Below are 18,433 nucleotides of genomic sequence, written 5' to 3' on the forward strand. Positions count from 1 at the left end.
TTCATTTTGAACATTCTTGTGGGTGTATATGGTATTTCACTGGGTTTTAGTTTGCATTTCCTTGAAGACTAGTCAAGTTGAACGCTTTATTTATTAGCTAATATATTTCTTATGAACTGAACTGTGTTCCCCATAAAGTCCCATGCTGAAGTTCAAAGCCCTCAGTATCTCAGAATGTGACTATATTTGAGGTTATGTGGGTAGTCCCAAACCCATTATGATTGTTGTCCTTATAAGAAAAGAAATGGACAACATGAATGGATTGACACAGAGGCAAGGATGTGGGAGGATATAGCAAGGAGGTGGCTTTTGCAAGCCAAGGACAGAGGACTCAGGAAAAAAAAAAAAATCAAACCTGCTGATACCTTGACCTTGGATGTCTATGCTCTAAAACTTGTTTTTTTTTAATCCTCACCTGAGAATATTTTTCCATTGAATTTTAAAGAAAGAATGGGAGGAAGGGAAGGAGAGAAAGAGAAACATTGATGTGATAGAGACACATTGGTTGGTTGCCTCCCATACAACCCTGACTGTGGCTGGGAATCAAACCTGCAACCCAAGCAAGTGCCCTTGACCGTGAATTGAACCCACAACCTTTCAGTTCGAGGACTGCTATTCTTCTTTTAAAAAAAATTTTTTTTCTTTATTGATTTTAGAGGAAGGGAAAGAGAGAGAGAAACATCGATGAGAAAGAACATCGATTGGCTGCCTCCTGCATGTCCCCTACTGGTGATTTGGCCCACAACCTTGGCATGTGCCCTGACCAGGAATCGAACTGGTAACCTCTTGGTGCATGGGTTGATGCTCAACCACTGAGTCACACTGGCTGGGCAAGGACTGCTATTCTTTTTTTCTTTTATCCTCACATGAGGACATTACTTGCATTTATCCTCAGATAGAGCAGGAAGGAGAGAGGGGGGAAGAGAGAGAGAGAAAGAAACATCGATGTGAAAGAGACACATCGACTGGCCGCCACCCACACAACCCCAACTGGGGCCAGGGACAAACTGCAACCGAGGTACGTGCCCCCAGTGGGAACTGAATCTAGGACTCTCTGGTCCGTGGGCCGATGCTCTAACTGCTGAGACAAACTGGCCAGGGCAGGAGTGCTATTCTTATTCAACACTGAATATGGAGTAAAAGTCAAACCAGTAAAGGCTATCCTCTAGAACTTAAAAAAAATAAATTTCTGTTGTTTATGGTATTTTGTTATGGCAGCCATAGCAAACTAATACAATAATTACTCTCTTTTTTTGTGTGTGAAATGACTTACCGTGACAGTCCTGGAAAACGTTTAGAAATAATTCGATAACTTTATGAAACTTACTTTTGCCCTGGCCAGTTTGGCTCAGCAGTTAGAGCATTGGCCCATGGACCAGAGAGTCCTGGGTTTGGTTCCCACTAAGGGCATGTACCTCTATTGTAGTTTGTCCTCAGCCCCGGTTGGTTTCGTGTGGGTGGGAGCCACTCAATGTGTCTCTCTCACATCGATGTTTCTCTCTCTCTCTCTTCCTTCCTCTCTCCCGCTTGATCTATCTGAAGATGCAAAAATGTCCCGAATGAGGGGAAAAAAAAGAAAGCAAAAAACAAAAAAAACCTTACTTTAATTCCTATAAATCAATATGATAATTTTAATTCAGTAGTTTAGAGCCAAAGAAATTAAAATAGTTACTTACCATAGAATATGAAAAAAATACTGGGACTACTAAATTTCCAAATGTGGCCCTGGCCAGTTTGGCTGAGCAGTTAGAGTGTCGGTCTGAGGTCCAGAGAGACCCGGGTTCGGTTCCGCTAAAGGGCACGTTCCTCAGTTGTAGTTTGTCCCTGGCCCTGCTTGGGTCGTGTGGGAGGCAGCCACTCGATGTGTCCCTTTCACGTCAATGTTTCTCTCTCTCTCTCCCTCCCACTCCATCTGAACAAAAACTGGAAAAATGTCCTCGGGTAAGGATGAAAACAAACAAAAAATAAAAAAAAATTAAAAAAAAAAATAAATAAATAAAAAGTAAATTTCCAAATGCCCAAATTAACTAAGTACTATTTTCAGAGAGCAAAAGCAATTTATAAGAGAAATAACCAGATATACAGTTGTGATATATATATATATATGTATATATACACATATATATCTTTTAATACCCATTTTCAAAATCTTGTGAATAGTATATGCAGGAGGCTTAATGGCAGCCAGCCACCTAGATACAAATGTCACTCTCAACCACAAACCCAAGTAATTAAAAGGTCTCACATGCTGTAGGAGTAAATGACACTGGCCTGGGTCCTCCAGGATTTATTGGTGGGAGGGGTGGCATGGTGGGAGGTGAGGATCTTGACTGTATCTTTACTTCCACAGGCGATCCAGGCATTGCTGGTACCCTTTTCTCAGGACCAACTGTGGAGAATAAAAGAAATGGAGGTCAGATTTTCCTATAAAATAATAAAAATAGCGACAATCATTTGAAACACTAACATATTTTCCTAGAGGAATGAGAAGAAAATGTTTAGATTAATAGGCTGAATAGTAGCCCCCAGAAAGATATCATCTACCTCTTAATTCCTTGAACTGTAAATGTTTCCTTATTTGGAAAACCTCTTTGAAAATGTAGTAGTTAAGGATCTTAAGAGGAGGAACACATCCTGGATTATCTGGGGGGCTTTAAAGTTAAAGAGACATATACACAAAGGATAAATTATGTGAAGACAGACACAGTCACACAGAAAGGAAGCAGTGTGATGATGGAGGCAGAGATTGGAATGATGTATCTACAAGCCAAGGAATGGCAAGAATCATCATCAAGCACTGGAAGCTAGGAAGAGAGGTATGAAATAAATTCTTCCTCTGAGGCCCCAAGAAGGAATCGGCCCTGCTGAAACCTTGATTTTGGACCACTGGCCCCCTAAAGTGTGAGAGAAGACTGTTGTCTTTTTTTGTTGTTAATTCTCTCTCGAGGATATATGTCCACTGGTTTTTACTTTTTTTTTTTTTTTTTTAATCCTCACCGAGGATATTTTTCCATTTTTTGTACAGATAGAATGGGAGGGAGAGAGAGGGAGAAACATCGACGTGAAGGGACACATCGAGTGGCTGCCACCCGCACAACCAACCAGGGCCGGGGACAAACTGCAACCGAAGTACGTGTAGCGGGAACCGAACCCGGGTCTCTCCGGACCGCAGGCCGACGCTCTAACCGCTGAGCCAAACTGGCCAGGGCTGTCCACTGGTTTTTAGATAGAGTGGAAGAAAGGGAGGGAAGGAGGAAGAGAGAGGAGAGAGAAACATCAATGTGCCACATAGATTGGTTGCCTCCTGCACAACCCTGACGGGGACTGGGGATAGAACCTGCAACCCAGGTACGTGCCCTTAACTGGGAATCAAACCCAACAGTTTGGGTCTGCGGGCCAATGCTCTAACCACTAAGCCAAACCAGCCAGGGAGAACATTATTGTTTTAAGCCACCCAGTTTGTAGAACTTTGTTACAGCAATCCTAGAAAACTAACAAGGCAGCAAGGTCAAGTATTGACGAGACCAGAAAGTTAACAGTGAGGATAGTGGCTGAGAAAGAAAGAAACCAGGTTAGAAATTCTGCTTATTGCAACCACATTCTTTCTTAACTTCTATTTATAAATGAATGAAATGAGTAGGGGGTTAAAAGCTAATGTGGAACTATCTTGATCAGTAGGTGTCAAGTGCAAAGCATAGAAACAAATATAATCAGTCATATATAAATTACTATGAATGATGAAGTACTAAATTTTTATACATATCAACTGCTCTAAGGAAAAAAAGGGGTGAGTTCAACATCTTTAACATCAGGTATATAAATGTCACTTATAACATTTGTTCAAAAGGATGAAAAGTAGAGATGATTCTAAACTAAGCACAGGTACTTCACCTATGGGGATAATTCATAAGCAGTGTTGGATAACACTAGATAGCAACAAATTCCAGAAAGAGAAATTTGACAGATCACACTTGATGTAAGAATTAGGTCTGAGCTAATATAAATAAGACTTGATACAGAGGAGTAATATTCTATTATCTTCAAAGTTATTTGACTCCATTAAAGGGAACTTGTTATATACTTGGTTAATAATAGGGCCAGGGGCACCATATTCACCTTTATTTTATTTATTATTATTATTGTTATTATTATTATTTTTAATCCTCATCTGAGGATAATTTTCTCTTTATCATCAGACAGCGTGAGAGGGAGAGAGAGAAAGAGAAACACTGATGTGAGAGAGACACATCAATTGGTGCCTCCCGCACAACCTGGACCAGGGCCAGGGTGGGAACCACAACCGAGGTACCTGCCCTTGACTGGAATCGAACCCACAACTCATTGGTCTGCTGGCTGACACTCTCACTACTGAGCCAAACTGGCCAGGGCTACCAAAATCACTTTTATTTTTATTTATTTATTTATTTTTATCCTCACCCGAGGACATTTTCCCATTTTTTTGTTCAGGTAGAGTGGGAGGGAGAGAGAGGAACAGACAGAAGAGAGAGAAACATCGATGTGAAAGAAACACATCATGTGGCTGCCACCCGCATGACCAACCAGGGCCGGGGACAAACTGCAGCCGAGGTACGCGCCCTTAGCGGAAACCGAACCCGGGTCTCTCAGGACCGCAGGTCGACGCTCTAACCGCTGAGCCAAACTGGCCAGGGCCAAAATCACTTTTAAATTGAGCTACTTGCCTCTCAGTAATTCTAAGCTTTACACATAAGTACCATGCATTTATTTTCCAATAAATTCAATGTAAAGTACAAGAAATGGACACCAAAGGTTCAAATTAGAATGTTAAATCAAAGATTTCTTTCTATGGGATCACAGTTACTTATAAACACAATACATACAAGAATATTCATGACACTGGCAAATGGCACATCTTCTCACATCCATGAAATTGGTCTAATGAGGAAAATATCCCCATATATTATATATAATCCTCACTAGAGGATGTTTTTCCATTGATTTATTTTTTTATATAGAGTGGGAGGGAGGGAGGGAAGAAGGAGAGAGAGAGAGAGAGAGAGAGAGAGAGAGAGAAAAACACTGACGTGAGAGGGTCACATCAACTGGTTGCCTCCTGACGACCCCGTCAGGGTCAGGGATGGAACCTGAAACCAAGTTATATGCCCTTGACCAGGAATCAAACCTGAAACTCTTTGGTCCATAGGCCAATGCTCTAACCATGGAGCCAAACTGGCCAGGGTCCCAAATATTATTTTTAATGCTTCAGTTTGCCACATTTTGAGGAAGAAATATAATATATATAGAAAGTCAATCAGGGGAGCAATGCCCCTAAACTGCAAATTCCCTGACAAAAATGTGCAGCTCTCCAAGAGCCATGTGGGCAACATTCTGCTAGCCTTCCCCCTCTCTGTCCAGGACATTTTCTTTGTAAATTGATGGTCATCCTGTCTGATTAGTGGACTAATGAGCTGTTGCGCTTGCCTTTTTCTTCTTGACAGTATTTTCTCAATGCCCTTCAGAGAATAGTTGACACGTTTCCAGCGCTTCCATCTGGGGCCCAGCTTTCTGGAAGATGGGGGAGGGGGGTGGCGGGGGGAGGCGCAGTGGAGAGAAGGGAAGGAAGGAACTGACAGTTGTCTCGCACTATTATGTGTTGTGTATGGTGTGCAAAAACCTAGAGGGAGCCTTTCTTCAGACCACCTGCCTTTACAGCAAGGGCGCCAAAGGCCTGAGGAGGGCTTAGCAGTGAGATGTGTTTTAACATTCAGCACTTGGCAGAACGAAAAACTCAGTGCAGCCCAACTGTGGAACACTGAATAACAGACCAAGTAAAAGATACTGGGCAAAACTTAGCCCCCAGAGTAGTGTTAACAGATTAAAACTACCCATCTCTTATTCAGGACACTACTTACAAACCTGCAACACTAGTGTTACTCCTCATGTTTCAAGAAATAACATTGTCTAGTAGAAAAAGCATGACTACAGAGACTGAGATTTGGTGTGAATCCTCATTCTGTTACTAACTGCCTACATGAATTTTTATCAAATCATTTCATCTTTTTGGTCCTTATTTTCAACATATGTAAAATGAGAGATAATAAGACCTACCTGGCAGGAAAGATTTAAGGATTAGAGATAATGCTTAGATTAGTGTTAAGTATAAGGAAGGCATGAAATACACAGTAATTATGATTAGAAAACACAAAGATCAGCCCAGCTGGTGTGGCTCAGCGGATGGGAGCATCATCGCATGGACTGAGAGGTCGCAGTTCGATTCCTGGACAGGGCTCGATCCCACAACCCATTATAGAATTGCACACCTGAAACCTATAATTTTTTGAACCAATGTCACCCCAATGAATTCAATAAAAAAAGAAATTTGAAGACTCAGACATAAAACTAAAGAGTAAAGCCCAACTGGTGTAGCTCAGTGGTTGAGCATCAACCCATGCACCGAGAGGTCGCCCGTTTGATTCCTGGTCAGGACACATGACCAGGTTTCAGGTTGACCCCCCAGTAGTAGTGGGTGTGCAGGAGGCAGCCAACAGATGTTTCTCTCTCATTGATGTTTCTATCACTCTCTCGCTCTCTCTCTAAAAATCAATAAAAACATATTTGAAAGAAAAAGAGTAGAAGTATTCTGTAGCTCTAACAGAAAGTAATGATGAACATAAAAACATCCTAGACAAGTGCTATATGAGAAGAATCCTATGTGATAAACTGCCCACAAATGAAAGCATTTACACATCATTACAATAAACTTTTTCTTTTAAAGTTTTAAAAAATTACTTTGAGGATGACTAAGAATAAAAAGAGATATAAATATGAGACTAAAAATGCAAATTATGTGGGGGGGGGAGGGTCAGATTAAAAAAAGTCTACTTGAATCAAATTAAGAATCTATACAAATTAATAATTTAATTTGGCCATGAAAATGTTTATCAATGCTGAGTTTTGGATAGAAGATACAGTCAAGTGCTGCTGATTATAATTACTGAGAAAAATGAGCTGAATACAGGTCTTTCAGATGCATATTACAGAATCCTGATCAAGGAAAACCACATTTCTTTAAAACAAATTAGACTGCTCACTAAAAAACAATTGGAAAGTTTTAAATAGAATTATCTTTATAGGCAGAGGCCAAAGGCAGATGATTTAAATATATATATAATAAAGCATACATTTAAAGGGTTGAAAAATCAATAAGAAACATTTCTTGCCCATATCCCTACACAGCCCACCATTTTAAATGGTTTCTTGTGTATCCTTCAATTGTTTCTCGGTAGAAATGAGCAAGTGCAAACATAAATTCTTATCCTCCCCAACCCCCAATTATACAAGGGCAGCATAATTATATTAAACTGAATGCTCCCAATAATGGCCTCGCTATAGCAACACCTTTTGCAATAAATCAGGAAGTGGGGTCTATTTCCCTATCTAATTCTGGCCAGGCCCTTTGACCAGTGTAATGTGATGGAAGTGACAGAGTGCCAGTTCTAAGCCTCTCTTGGAACCCTGATCCTGACATTAAAGCAAATCCAGACTAGTCTGCTGGGTGATGAGACTACATAGAGCAGAGATGGGCTGTACCAACTAAAGCCAGCTGATTCTTTAACATGTGAGAGCCTAACCTAATAAGTCTGATCTGCAGCTAGCTGACTGCAGTCATATGAAAGACTGAGCACAACCAAGAGCAGAAATGTCTGACTCACAAGCAATAAATAAATAAATAAATAAATGAATAAATAAATAGCTAGCTCATTGTTTTAGGCCATAAAGTTTTTGGGGTTTTTTTTCCTCACCCGAGGACATTTTTCCATTTTTTGTCCAGATAGAGTAGGAGGGAGAGAGAAACATCAATGTGAAAGGGACACATCAAGTGGCTGCCACCCACACGACCAACCAGGGCCAAGGACAAACTGCAACCGAGATACGTGCCCTTAGCAGGAACCGAACCCGGGTCTCTCTGGACCGCAGGCCGACGCTCTAACCGTTGAGCCAAACCGGCCAGGGCATAGGCCATTAAGTTTTAACATGGATTGTTACACAGCAACAGACCAACAGGCAATTAACTTATACCATATACAAATTATACTGCTCCTTGGTTTGTTGTTTTTCTTGTTTTGTTTTATAATTTTACAATATGTGCTAAAATTCTTAATTCTATAACCTTAAAAAAGAATGCATATTTCTTTTTTTTTAATTTTTCCATCACCATTTACCCCTTCTACGCCCTCTTCCACCTCTACCTACCTCCCTGTGCCCCCACAATCCCCACACTGTTGTCCATGTGCATGATATTTCATTGTGTGGATGTACCATAGTTTATTTACTCAGTCACCTAATGATAGATAACTGGATTGTTTCCGATCACAGGTGAATTTTGAGGCTCTCTAGATGTCATGCTACTGATTGCCCTGTATTTGCCAGATTTGAGGAAATAGGTAAAAGAAGACAGGACTGAGTTATGGGAAAGCCAGATATAGTCAACTGTGTACAAAGTATTAAGAAAATAAAGGAGAAATGTTATTCTCTATGAACTCCATAGAAATCTTTACAATCCATTAAGTAATTTACTGGGAAGGCTAACATGGGCTTCCCAGGCAGCACATAAGGAGAAAAGTAGAAATAATTTAAATAGTGCACCTCAAGTTGGGATCAGAACCAAGAGAATAATCAAGAAAAAAAATCTCCTTGACTACAGTCTCTCTTTAACCATTGCCAAGAGTAGGTAAATGTTTTGAAGGAGTAACTACAGATGAGAAGCATTTCCAACAGATGAGAAGCATTTCCAACATCGACAATTGTAATCTACTAAAGATAGAAGAAAGAGCATCAAAATTATTGTTGCACTTACATAAGGGCTTATAAGGCTGGCTAAACTGATTATGGGCAAAGCACACATTTCTCATCCTTGTAGCTCTGTTACAAACCTAAGAACACATCCAACTTTTTAATAGGTAGGCTCCGTGTGCAGAGACAACCAGGAATAGCTGTTTACAATGACAGATCATTTATCATTCAACAAATGTTGAGGCGTAAGGGCTCAAGTAGAGAAATTACCAGAAGATATTTTACAAGGAACCTTAAAGGCAGAGCTCAATTAAAATAAATTAATGATTTGCTGTATACTAACAATACAAATTACAAATTTTTTTTCCATTCCACAATTATTAGTACTTTGGAAAATTATTTTATCTAGTATATCCCTATGACTCAAGGATCAGCAAACTTTTTCTGCAAAGAGCAAGACAGTAAATATTTTTAGCATTGAGGAACATATGGTCTCTCACAACTATATAACTCTACTGTTGCAGCATACTCTAGATCAGCAATTTTCAACCTTTTTCATCTCATGGCACAAATAAGCTAATTACTAAAATTCTGCAGCACACCCAAAATGTATTTTTTGCCTATCTGACAAAAAAAAAAGGTGTAATTTCAATTCATTACAGTGGGCAGCTATTATTGTGTTCGGTGTTGTCATTTTTTTAAACTTGACAATCTAAGGGAAAAGAGGTCAGTGCCCCTGATTAAATAGTCAAGTATTGCTTTTTTGTTTGTTTGTTTGAAATCCTCACGGAGGACATCTTTCCATTTATCTTCAGATAGAGCGGGAGGGGAGGGTGGGAGAGGGAGAGAGAGAGAGAGAGAGAGAGAGAGAGAGAGAGAGAGAGAGAGAAAGAGAAATCAATGTGAGAGAGAAACAATGATGGGTTGTCTTCCACAGGACCCCAACTAGGGCCAGGACCAAACCACAACCGAGATACATACCCTTGACTAGAATCAAACTTGTGACTCTTTGGTGCGAGGGCTAATGCTCTAACCACTGACCAAAACTGGCCAGGGCCTGGTATTGCATCTTTTAAAAATTCTTGCGGCACACCAGTGTGGAGTGGGTACATTGGCTCCAGACAAACAAATGACTTGGCTGTGTTCCAATAAAACTTTATTTACAAAAATAGGTAGTGGGCCACAGTTTACCAACCCCTGCTATGGCTGATTTAAAACCTGAAAAAATTCAAATGTCTAATTTTTACTTTATTTCTATGCCCATAAAATGGTTCACCTGAATAACACTTTTTTAAATTTTCTTAAGACTGGATATAAAGAGACCTTTACTTATTGACCAGCAAGAACATAACATACAAAACAGGAAAAAAATATTTAAAGACAGCATTATGTAAAGACAGAATACTGACAACATGAAGTCAGAGGTGAGGAGTAGCAAAGATGAGGCTATCTGATTTTCTTCCAAAAATCAAACAGACCTAAGAGAATGCCAAAGATGGTTAGCATACCTGTGAAGAATCACTTGCTTCATTATTATGATAATTTAGTCATTCCTCTTTTCTGTCTTCTACCAGTGCCATCTGATCCAAGACATAATTCTAACAAGTCAATAATAACAACCCAATTTTAAGAATGAGTAAAAAGACTTAAGAAATACAATTCTTCCCCTGGCTGGTTTGACTCAGCAGTTACAGCATTATCCCACAGACCAAAGAGTTGCGGGTTCGATTCTAGTCAAGGGCACATACCTCGGTTGCTGTTCATCCCCAGACCAGGTTGAGGTCATGCGAGAGGCAACTAATCAATGTGTCTCTCTCACACAGATGTTTCTCTCTCTCTATCCCACTTTGGTTCCCGCTAAGGACACATACCTCGGTTGCAGTTTGTCCCTGGCCCCTGTTGGGCTCCTGTGGGTAGCAACCACCTGATGTGTTTCTCTCACATCGATGTTTCTCTCTCTCTCTTCCTCGCTCTCTACCTCCTGCTCTATCTGAAGATAAGTGCAAACATGCCCTCCAGTGAGGATAAAAAAAAAAGATGCCTGACATACTTAAGTCATCAAAGAAACACAAATTATAAGACATAAACAAAAAGGAACACACTACTTGATATATATCCAACAACACGGATGAATGTCAAAAGCATTAGGCTAAGTGAAAGATGCCAGACACACAACAAGCTACATACTGCATTATCCTATTTATATAAAACTTCAGACAAGACAAAAATTAGTGACAAAACCCAGATCAGTGGCGGCTTGGGACTGATGGGAAAAAACTGATTACGAAGGGGCAATATTGAGGGCATAATAAATCTTTTTACGGTGATGGAACTCTTCTATATCTTCATTGCAATGTACTAACACAACTATATACAACAACTAAAAGTCAAACTGTATACATAAAATAGGTGATTTTTATTATATATAAATTATGCCACAATAAAGCTGAGAAAAAAATAGCAAAATTCAGCAATGTGTTTTTATCACAATCGAGTTTATCCAAGAAAGCAAAGATAATTTAACATTAGAAAAATTCACTATATTAACAGATTAAAATACCATAATCACCTCAATAATTACAGAAACAGAAGATCAATTCCTTAACTTGATAAAGGGTCTCTCCCAAAATCTCATAAAATGTCACACTTATTGGTGTAATACTACAAGCACTGCCTTTCAACACAGAAAGAAGAAAAAGATGTCCAGTATCAATGCTTCTAACTCAACATTTACTTAAAAGTCAATCTAGAACAGCAAGACAGTTAAAAAGAACCAAAAAGGAAGAAATAAAATTATCCTTTTCTATACACCAAATGACTTTCTATATAGAAAACCAAAATAATTAATATGTAGGTTCAACAACAAGGTTCCTAGATAAAAGTCCAATCTTTTAAAAATTAATTGTAGCCCTGGACAGTTTGCTCAGTGGTTAGAGTGTCGGCCTGTGGAGCAAAGGCCTTGAGTTGGTATGGAAGGTAACCAACCAATGTGTCTCTCCCTTCCACTCTATCTAAAAAAACAGAAAAAATTATTGCATTCCTATATACCAGCAAACATGCACTAATTACAAAAAGATATAAACATACAACAAAAATTATAAATCACCTAGGAATAAACCTAACACAAGATATGTAAGACCAAAGAAAAACATAATGTAAATGGACTGAAAGATATAAAAGGAGCCCGGCCAGTGTAGCTCAGTGGACTGAGTGTCATCCCATGGACTGAGAGGTCGCAGTTTGATTCCTGGTCAGGGCACATGCCCAAGTTTTGGGCTCGCTCGTGTGTGTGTGTGTGTGTGTGTGTGTGTGTGTGTGTGATAAAGCAGGCAGCTGAACAATGTTTCTCTCTCATATCAATGTTTCTCTCTCTCTCTACCCTTTAAAAAAAAATCAATAAAAACACATTAAAAAATCTTTTTTAAGAGTCATAAAAGGAGACAATTACCAAGATCATAATTATGGATGGGAAAACTCACTATCACCAATATTTTCTCTTCATTTTAATGTATAATTTCAATTCAATTCTTATTACATGGCAACAATATTTTTCATGTAACTTGAAGAGCAAATACTAAAATGTAGTAGAATAACATGTTAAACGTCCAGCAACAAGACAATAGATAAGGAATAAATATATATATATATATATGATTTTAGTGAAATAGTTTTTTAAAAGCAAAGTAATAAGCCCAGCTGGAATTGCTCAGTTAGTTGAGCATTGCCCTGTGCACTGAAAGGTTGCTGGTTCAATTCCTGGTCAGGGCACATACCTGGGTTAGGGGTTCAATCCTGAGTCAGGGGACATATAGAAGGCAACTGATTGATGTTTCTCTCTTTCTCCCTCTCTCTCAGCATGTCCTTGGGTGAGGACTTAAAGAAACTCCCACTGCTGCCCCAGCTCTCCAAGCTCCCAAGTCTCTCCACACAGTTCCAAACCAGTATGCCCTCCCTCTGGCGGAACCCAAGGCTACCCCATGTGACTCTTACCTCACTGAACTCACAGGAACACCTGTCCCAGGCAGTTGCCACTGCCCTGAGTTTGACTAGCATTGAATATATCATATAACCCCTGATCCTGCAGATGAACATGACTATTGTGCCGTTGTATACCACAAGTGTACATTTCTCTGACCATGGATATTTCTGGTATCTCAAGTGCTCCAACCTCATTCATGTGTACCCAAAGCATTGCTGTTTTGGGACTCTGACAAAACAGGAATGAAATGTTCCCCTAAATGTCTACTGACTCCTGTTAGAGATGGGGTAACCATAACATCTGAAACAAAGAGTGTAAGATCCACCATCAAAGTTGTTCCTTCCATCCAAAGCAACCTTTCACTCCCCAACACTTGTCCTCACCCTGCCATATGTTTGCCAACAACTCACAGTACACCCGAATCAGTGAAACCAATAAAGTAGAATAAAAATAAAAAAATAAAATAAGCCCCAGCTGGTTTGGTTCAGTGGTTAGAGTGTCGGCCTGTGAACCAGAGAGTCCTGGGTACGGTTCCCGCTAAGAGCAGTATGTCCCCACCTGCGCTGGGGTTGTGTGGGTGGCAACCACTCAATATGTCTCTCTCACAACAATGTTTCTCTCTCTCCTCTTCCTCCCTCTCTCCCTCCTGCTCTATCTGAAGATAAATGAAAAAAATAAAATAAAAAGTCCTCGGGTGAGGATTAAAAATAATAATAAAATAAAATAAAAGCTCTGAAGCAAAATATTAGACCAAACATTGAAATATGAAAAGCTAAAAGTGGGTACCATGAGTGTTATACTGTGATTTTTTTTCTTATTTTGTAGGCTTGAAACATTTCATAAGAATAGATCACTGGCTGCAACTGGGAAAATGGTAAGATCACAGTGCAGACAGAGGCTACTGATAAGGTTGTTATAGTGAGAGATGATTGTGGCCTGAGAAAGGAGTATCAATAGGAATGAAAAAAGGGGCTGAGCATCGACCCATGCACCAAGAGGTCATCAGTTCGATTCCCGGTCAGGACACATGCCTGGGTTGTGGGCCCGATCCCCAGTGGGGAGCATGCAGAAGATGGCCAATCAATCAATGTTCTCTCTCATCATTGTTTGTTTCTCTCTCTCTCTCTCTCTCTCTCTCTCTCTCCCCCTCCCCCCTCCCTCCCTCTCCCCCTCTCCCTTCCTCTCTAAAATCAATAAAGAAAAAAAATTTTAAAGGGGGATTGCATTTCAAAGATATTTAGTTAGAACAGGATAGAATTAGAATAGGATTTGTTGACTGATGAGATATGGTAGATAAATCAGGGTAACATCTGGAACTACTGACCAAGATAGAAGCAACTAGAGAATGTTGGAGGGGAGAGATGATGAGTCCTATATATATATAATGAACATACTGCTTTCATGATACCTCTGAGATAACCAAGAGGATGTTTCCAGTTGATAAATTCAGAAGTCTGGTGTTGAAAAGAATAGCCTGGTCAAGAATTGAAAGTTATCAATTTAAAAATAAGAAAATTCTGGCTATGAGAGGTTGAAAGAAATAGATGTGATGTTTCAAAAACAACTTAAATGAACTATGCCTGCTGATTTTTTTCCTATTGACTTTTACTCCATTTTCAGTGTTGAATAAGAACTGCTAGTAGCTCCTTGGCCAGTTTGGCTCAGCAGTTAGAGCATCAGTCCTCGAACTGAAGGGTCCTGGGTTTGATCCCTGGCTCTGGTCAGGGTCATGAGGGAGGCAACCACTCAATGTATCTCTCTCACATTGAGGTTACTCTCTCTCTTGCTCACCCTGCCTTCTACTCTATCTAAAAATCAATGGAAAAATGTCCTTGAGTAAGGATTAAAAAATAATAATAATAAAATAAATCAATAGAAAAAATCCATGAGGGTTAACAACAAAAGAATATCTAGTATTATACACTGCATATTTGTTCATCCTTTAATAGCCTATTCAGAATCTTTCTTCAAGCTAGTAATTGGTTTCTTTAGATTAGTTGTAAAGTTCAAGACTTATAACATGTTTACAAACCCCTAATTCTCACTATTTCTCACATTCTGCAATTTGTTCATACTGTTCCACAAAATGTTTTGCTTTGCATTTCTCTGCTGATGCTTTCAGTTCCCAATTCTAGACAGCCAGGCTCAGCTACCCATGTCCATCTATCAAAGCCCTTTTAGGACAATTCCACTCACAAGGAAAGTATGAATAAGAGGAAAGAAGGACAGGAAAAGAAACAAGGTTAAGTGTTACTTTCGAAAGACATTTGCTTTTAAAAAAAGAAAATGCTGTCCTGGCCAGTTTGGCTCAGCGTTTAGAGCATCAGCTTGCAGACCAGAGAGTCCCGGGTTCAGTTCCTGCTAAGGGCACGTACCTTGGTTGCAGTTTGTCCCTGGCCCTGGTTGGGGTTGTGTGGGCGGCAACCATTCAGTGTCTCTCTCACATCGATGTTTCTCTCTCTCTCTTCCCCCTGCCCCTCTCCCTCCTACTCTATCTGAAGATAAATACAAAACTGTCCTCTAAAAAACAAACAAAAAGTGTTACTTTCATAAACTAGAATACTTTTAAAATATACTTTTTGTGAAAATATTTTTATTAGTTTGCTAGAGGTGCCAAACCAAAGTATCACAGACTGGGTGGCTTAAATAATAGAAATTTATTTTCTCAAAATTCTGGAAGCTAGAAATCTGAGGTGTTGACATGACTGGTTTCTTCTGAGGCCTCTTACGTTAGCTTATGGGTTGCTGTCTTCTCCCTATGTCTTCATACATATCTATGTCCAAATTTCCTCTTCTCATAAGAGATACCAGTCATACTGACCCACCCTAATGACCTCATTTTAACTTAATTACTGCATTAAAGACCCTATCTCCAAATTCAGTCACATTCTGAGGTACTGGGGTATTAGGACTTAAACACATTATTTTTAGGGAACACAATTCAGCCCAAAAGTGGGGGGGGGGGGGGTGATGAGGGTGAAAAAAGCTGATTAAGGAGGCTGAGATTTTCCTGAATTGAATCTTAGTATTCTCTCACTCATTTATTCAAAAATAGTTGAGTAACTATACAAGGTATCCTACTGCTGAGAATAGAGCAGTAAATAAAACAAAAGTAAATAAAAGATAGCATTCAAGGAATACTTCTGCAGTTTTTAGCCTGGAAGGACGAAGTTGCCATCTACTAAGAAAGAAGAAATTATGAAAGGAAAATGGGTGGAGGGGTTGTTTGAGACAAGGACTAAATTTTAAATGCCTAGTAAATATTTATTTATTTATTATTATTATTTTTTTTATCCTCACCCGAGGACACTTTTTCATTCTTTGTTCAGATAGAGCAGGAGGGAGAGAGAGAGAGAAACATCGACGTGAAAGGGACACATCGAGTGGCTGCCACCCGCACGACCAACCAGGGCCGGGGACAAACTGCAACCGAGGTACATGCCCTTAGCGGGAACTGAACCCGGGTCTCTCCGGACCGCAGGCCGACGCTTCAACCGCTGAGCCAAACCGGCCAGGGCGCCTAGTAAATATTTAAATGGGGATACTGGAACAGGCAGTTGGATATAAAAGTTTGGAGATGAAGCCTGGGTGGGAAAGTCTGAGCTCCTGATGAAATGTTGTCAACTGATGAAATATTGACGCTATTTGAAGCCTGAAACTGGATTATCTTAGAGGAAATGAGTCTAAAGTAGAGGTTCAAGAACTAATTTTTAGGTACTCCAATTTTTAGAGATCAAGGAAAGTGAGAAAAAAACTAACAAGAGATTGAGAATGAGCAGTTCTGTGTCAAGTTATTATGTGGTACACCTTAAACTTATACAGAACTGCATGTCAATTATATCTCAAATCAGAAAAGAAAATTTAAAGAAAGAAAGAAAATGCGCAGCCAGAGAAATCGAAAACAAACAAACAAACAAAAAAAACAGAAGCCAAGTAAAGAGTATAATCTGCGAGGCTACAGGAACTCTGCATTTCAAGATGAAATATATAAATATTCACATATGAATTCATTCTAGCTGTTTAGGTTATTATAGGGATCAGACTTATGGTTAAGAAAATACCTCTTAAAACCAATCAATTTAAAATTTTTGCTTTGTCAAAGTATCAGCAAACAAGAAATATGATTACAAAGAAGGTTGGAACAAATATATTATTTGTAGTAAAGGATACCAAATAATTTAAGAGACTGCACACAAATCTTACTCCAGGATTTATTTGGGACAAGTACAATGGCTAAAGTACGATAGGCAAAATAAAAGTTAATATAAAATTTTTGTTCCTTCCCCAATTTAATCTCTTAGCTGAAGCAGAATATATAGAAAATATGAAAAAACTTATTTGTAGAAAACGATAAAATGAAAAGGGCAGTTTGATAAATGAACCAAATTCTAAACCAGCTGGATATTTATGTCCTTAAAGAGTCAAAGGCAGGCTAATGTAGAATACAGAAGACTGGACATGAAACTAAAATATGTGACTGAATCCTGATTGTTCTGCCAATTTGTCAGATGTGGGCGCTTGGACAAGTCACTCCAGAGCCTTGCTTTTCTAATCTGTAACATGGAGGAGAGTGAGGTGTTAAAAGGCCAATAAAGTAACAACTAAGAAAGTACTCTGTTATACTATTAAAGTATAAGATATAATTAGATAGCTATCCATCAGAAATGTATTAACAATCATTATGCCACTAATATGTTGAAAGTAACTAAAGGGTCTCTTCCAATGCTAATGATTTTAATATTTAAAGATATATTATAATTGCCTGCCAACATCAAAATGCTGTTGATAACCTTAATGCAAGTTAAAAGCAGCAGCAACACAGCTAGCTGACTTGATAATGTAAACAGGGAAAAGTGAAATATGGACTGTTGCCTCCCAGTTCCAGCAAATGTTTATTTGGAATAATATAGTTATCTACTCCAAGTGCACACCATCTGTTTCAAGTCTCCACCAAGTTAATATTTCTCACATGAACAGAAATGACTTAAAATTACATTTGATTAGCATCTTGACTTCCCATGGAGGTTATCCCTACCACAGCCCTCAATCTACTGAATCTCAATCTCCTAATATTGTGCAGCATTACTGTTCTGGCCAAACACATGTAATTAAAGTCAGATAACTCAGAGAATTGAGACTGTCAGAGAGTATGTTAACTCTAGTTCTCCTTAGTCAAATAAAATCCTTCTCACATATTTTTCTGGAGACAGGGAGAAATGGTAATAAATTTCTCAAACAGCTTTCCTACAATTCAAACCTAGGCATCTCTGGTTCCATTTACTGACTCATCTCTGCTACAATTTCTCTGGAACACAGACCTTCTTGAACAATACTTCAATAAACCCTGACAGGTCAACTCTAAAATATATCACAATCACTTATCCCATCTCCATCATTCTACTTTAGCTCAAGTCACTATCATCTCTCACCTGTACTATCTAACCACAGCTGCCTCCTAACTATTCTTTCTGCTTCTGCTTTTGTCTCTTCCAAGCTATTCTCCATGTAGCAGCCAAAAGTGCTGATTTAAAAACCTCTTTTCATAGAGCTATTTAAATTCCTCTAATGACTTCCTAATGCTCTTACATAAAACACAAACTCTTTACTTTGGCTTAAATACAAATATCAACCCAGCAGTTCTCAAAGTGTGGTCTGGGAACCCTTGGGGATTCTGGAGATTGT

The 18,433-nt window shown here is 39.1% G+C and overlaps 1 protein-coding gene across 2 annotated transcripts in view; it reads right to left on the minus strand.

Annotated features, from left to right (window-relative positions):
* Positions 1 to 18,433, minus strand: part of CBFA2T2 (CBFA2/RUNX1 partner transcriptional co-repressor 2) — a 175,643-nt gene that overhangs the window by 48,894 nt on the left and 108,316 nt on the right. For both annotated transcript variants that reach the window (XM_036244872.1, XM_036244871.1), the window contains exon 2: positions 2,246 to 2,389. In XM_036244872.1, the coding sequence (XP_036100765.1) occupies positions 2,246 to 2,363 (118 nt within the window). In that variant the 5' untranslated portion in view covers positions 2,364 to 2,389. The remainder of the gene's footprint in view (positions 1 to 2,245; positions 2,390 to 18,433) is intronic.

This window comes from Molossus molossus, unplaced genomic scaffold, assembly GCF_014108415.1.
Source record: "Molossus molossus isolate mMolMol1 unplaced genomic scaffold, mMolMol1.p scaffold_m16_p_6, whole genome shotgun sequence".
Lineage (NCBI taxonomy): Eukaryota > Metazoa > Chordata > Mammalia > Chiroptera > Molossidae > Molossus > Molossus molossus.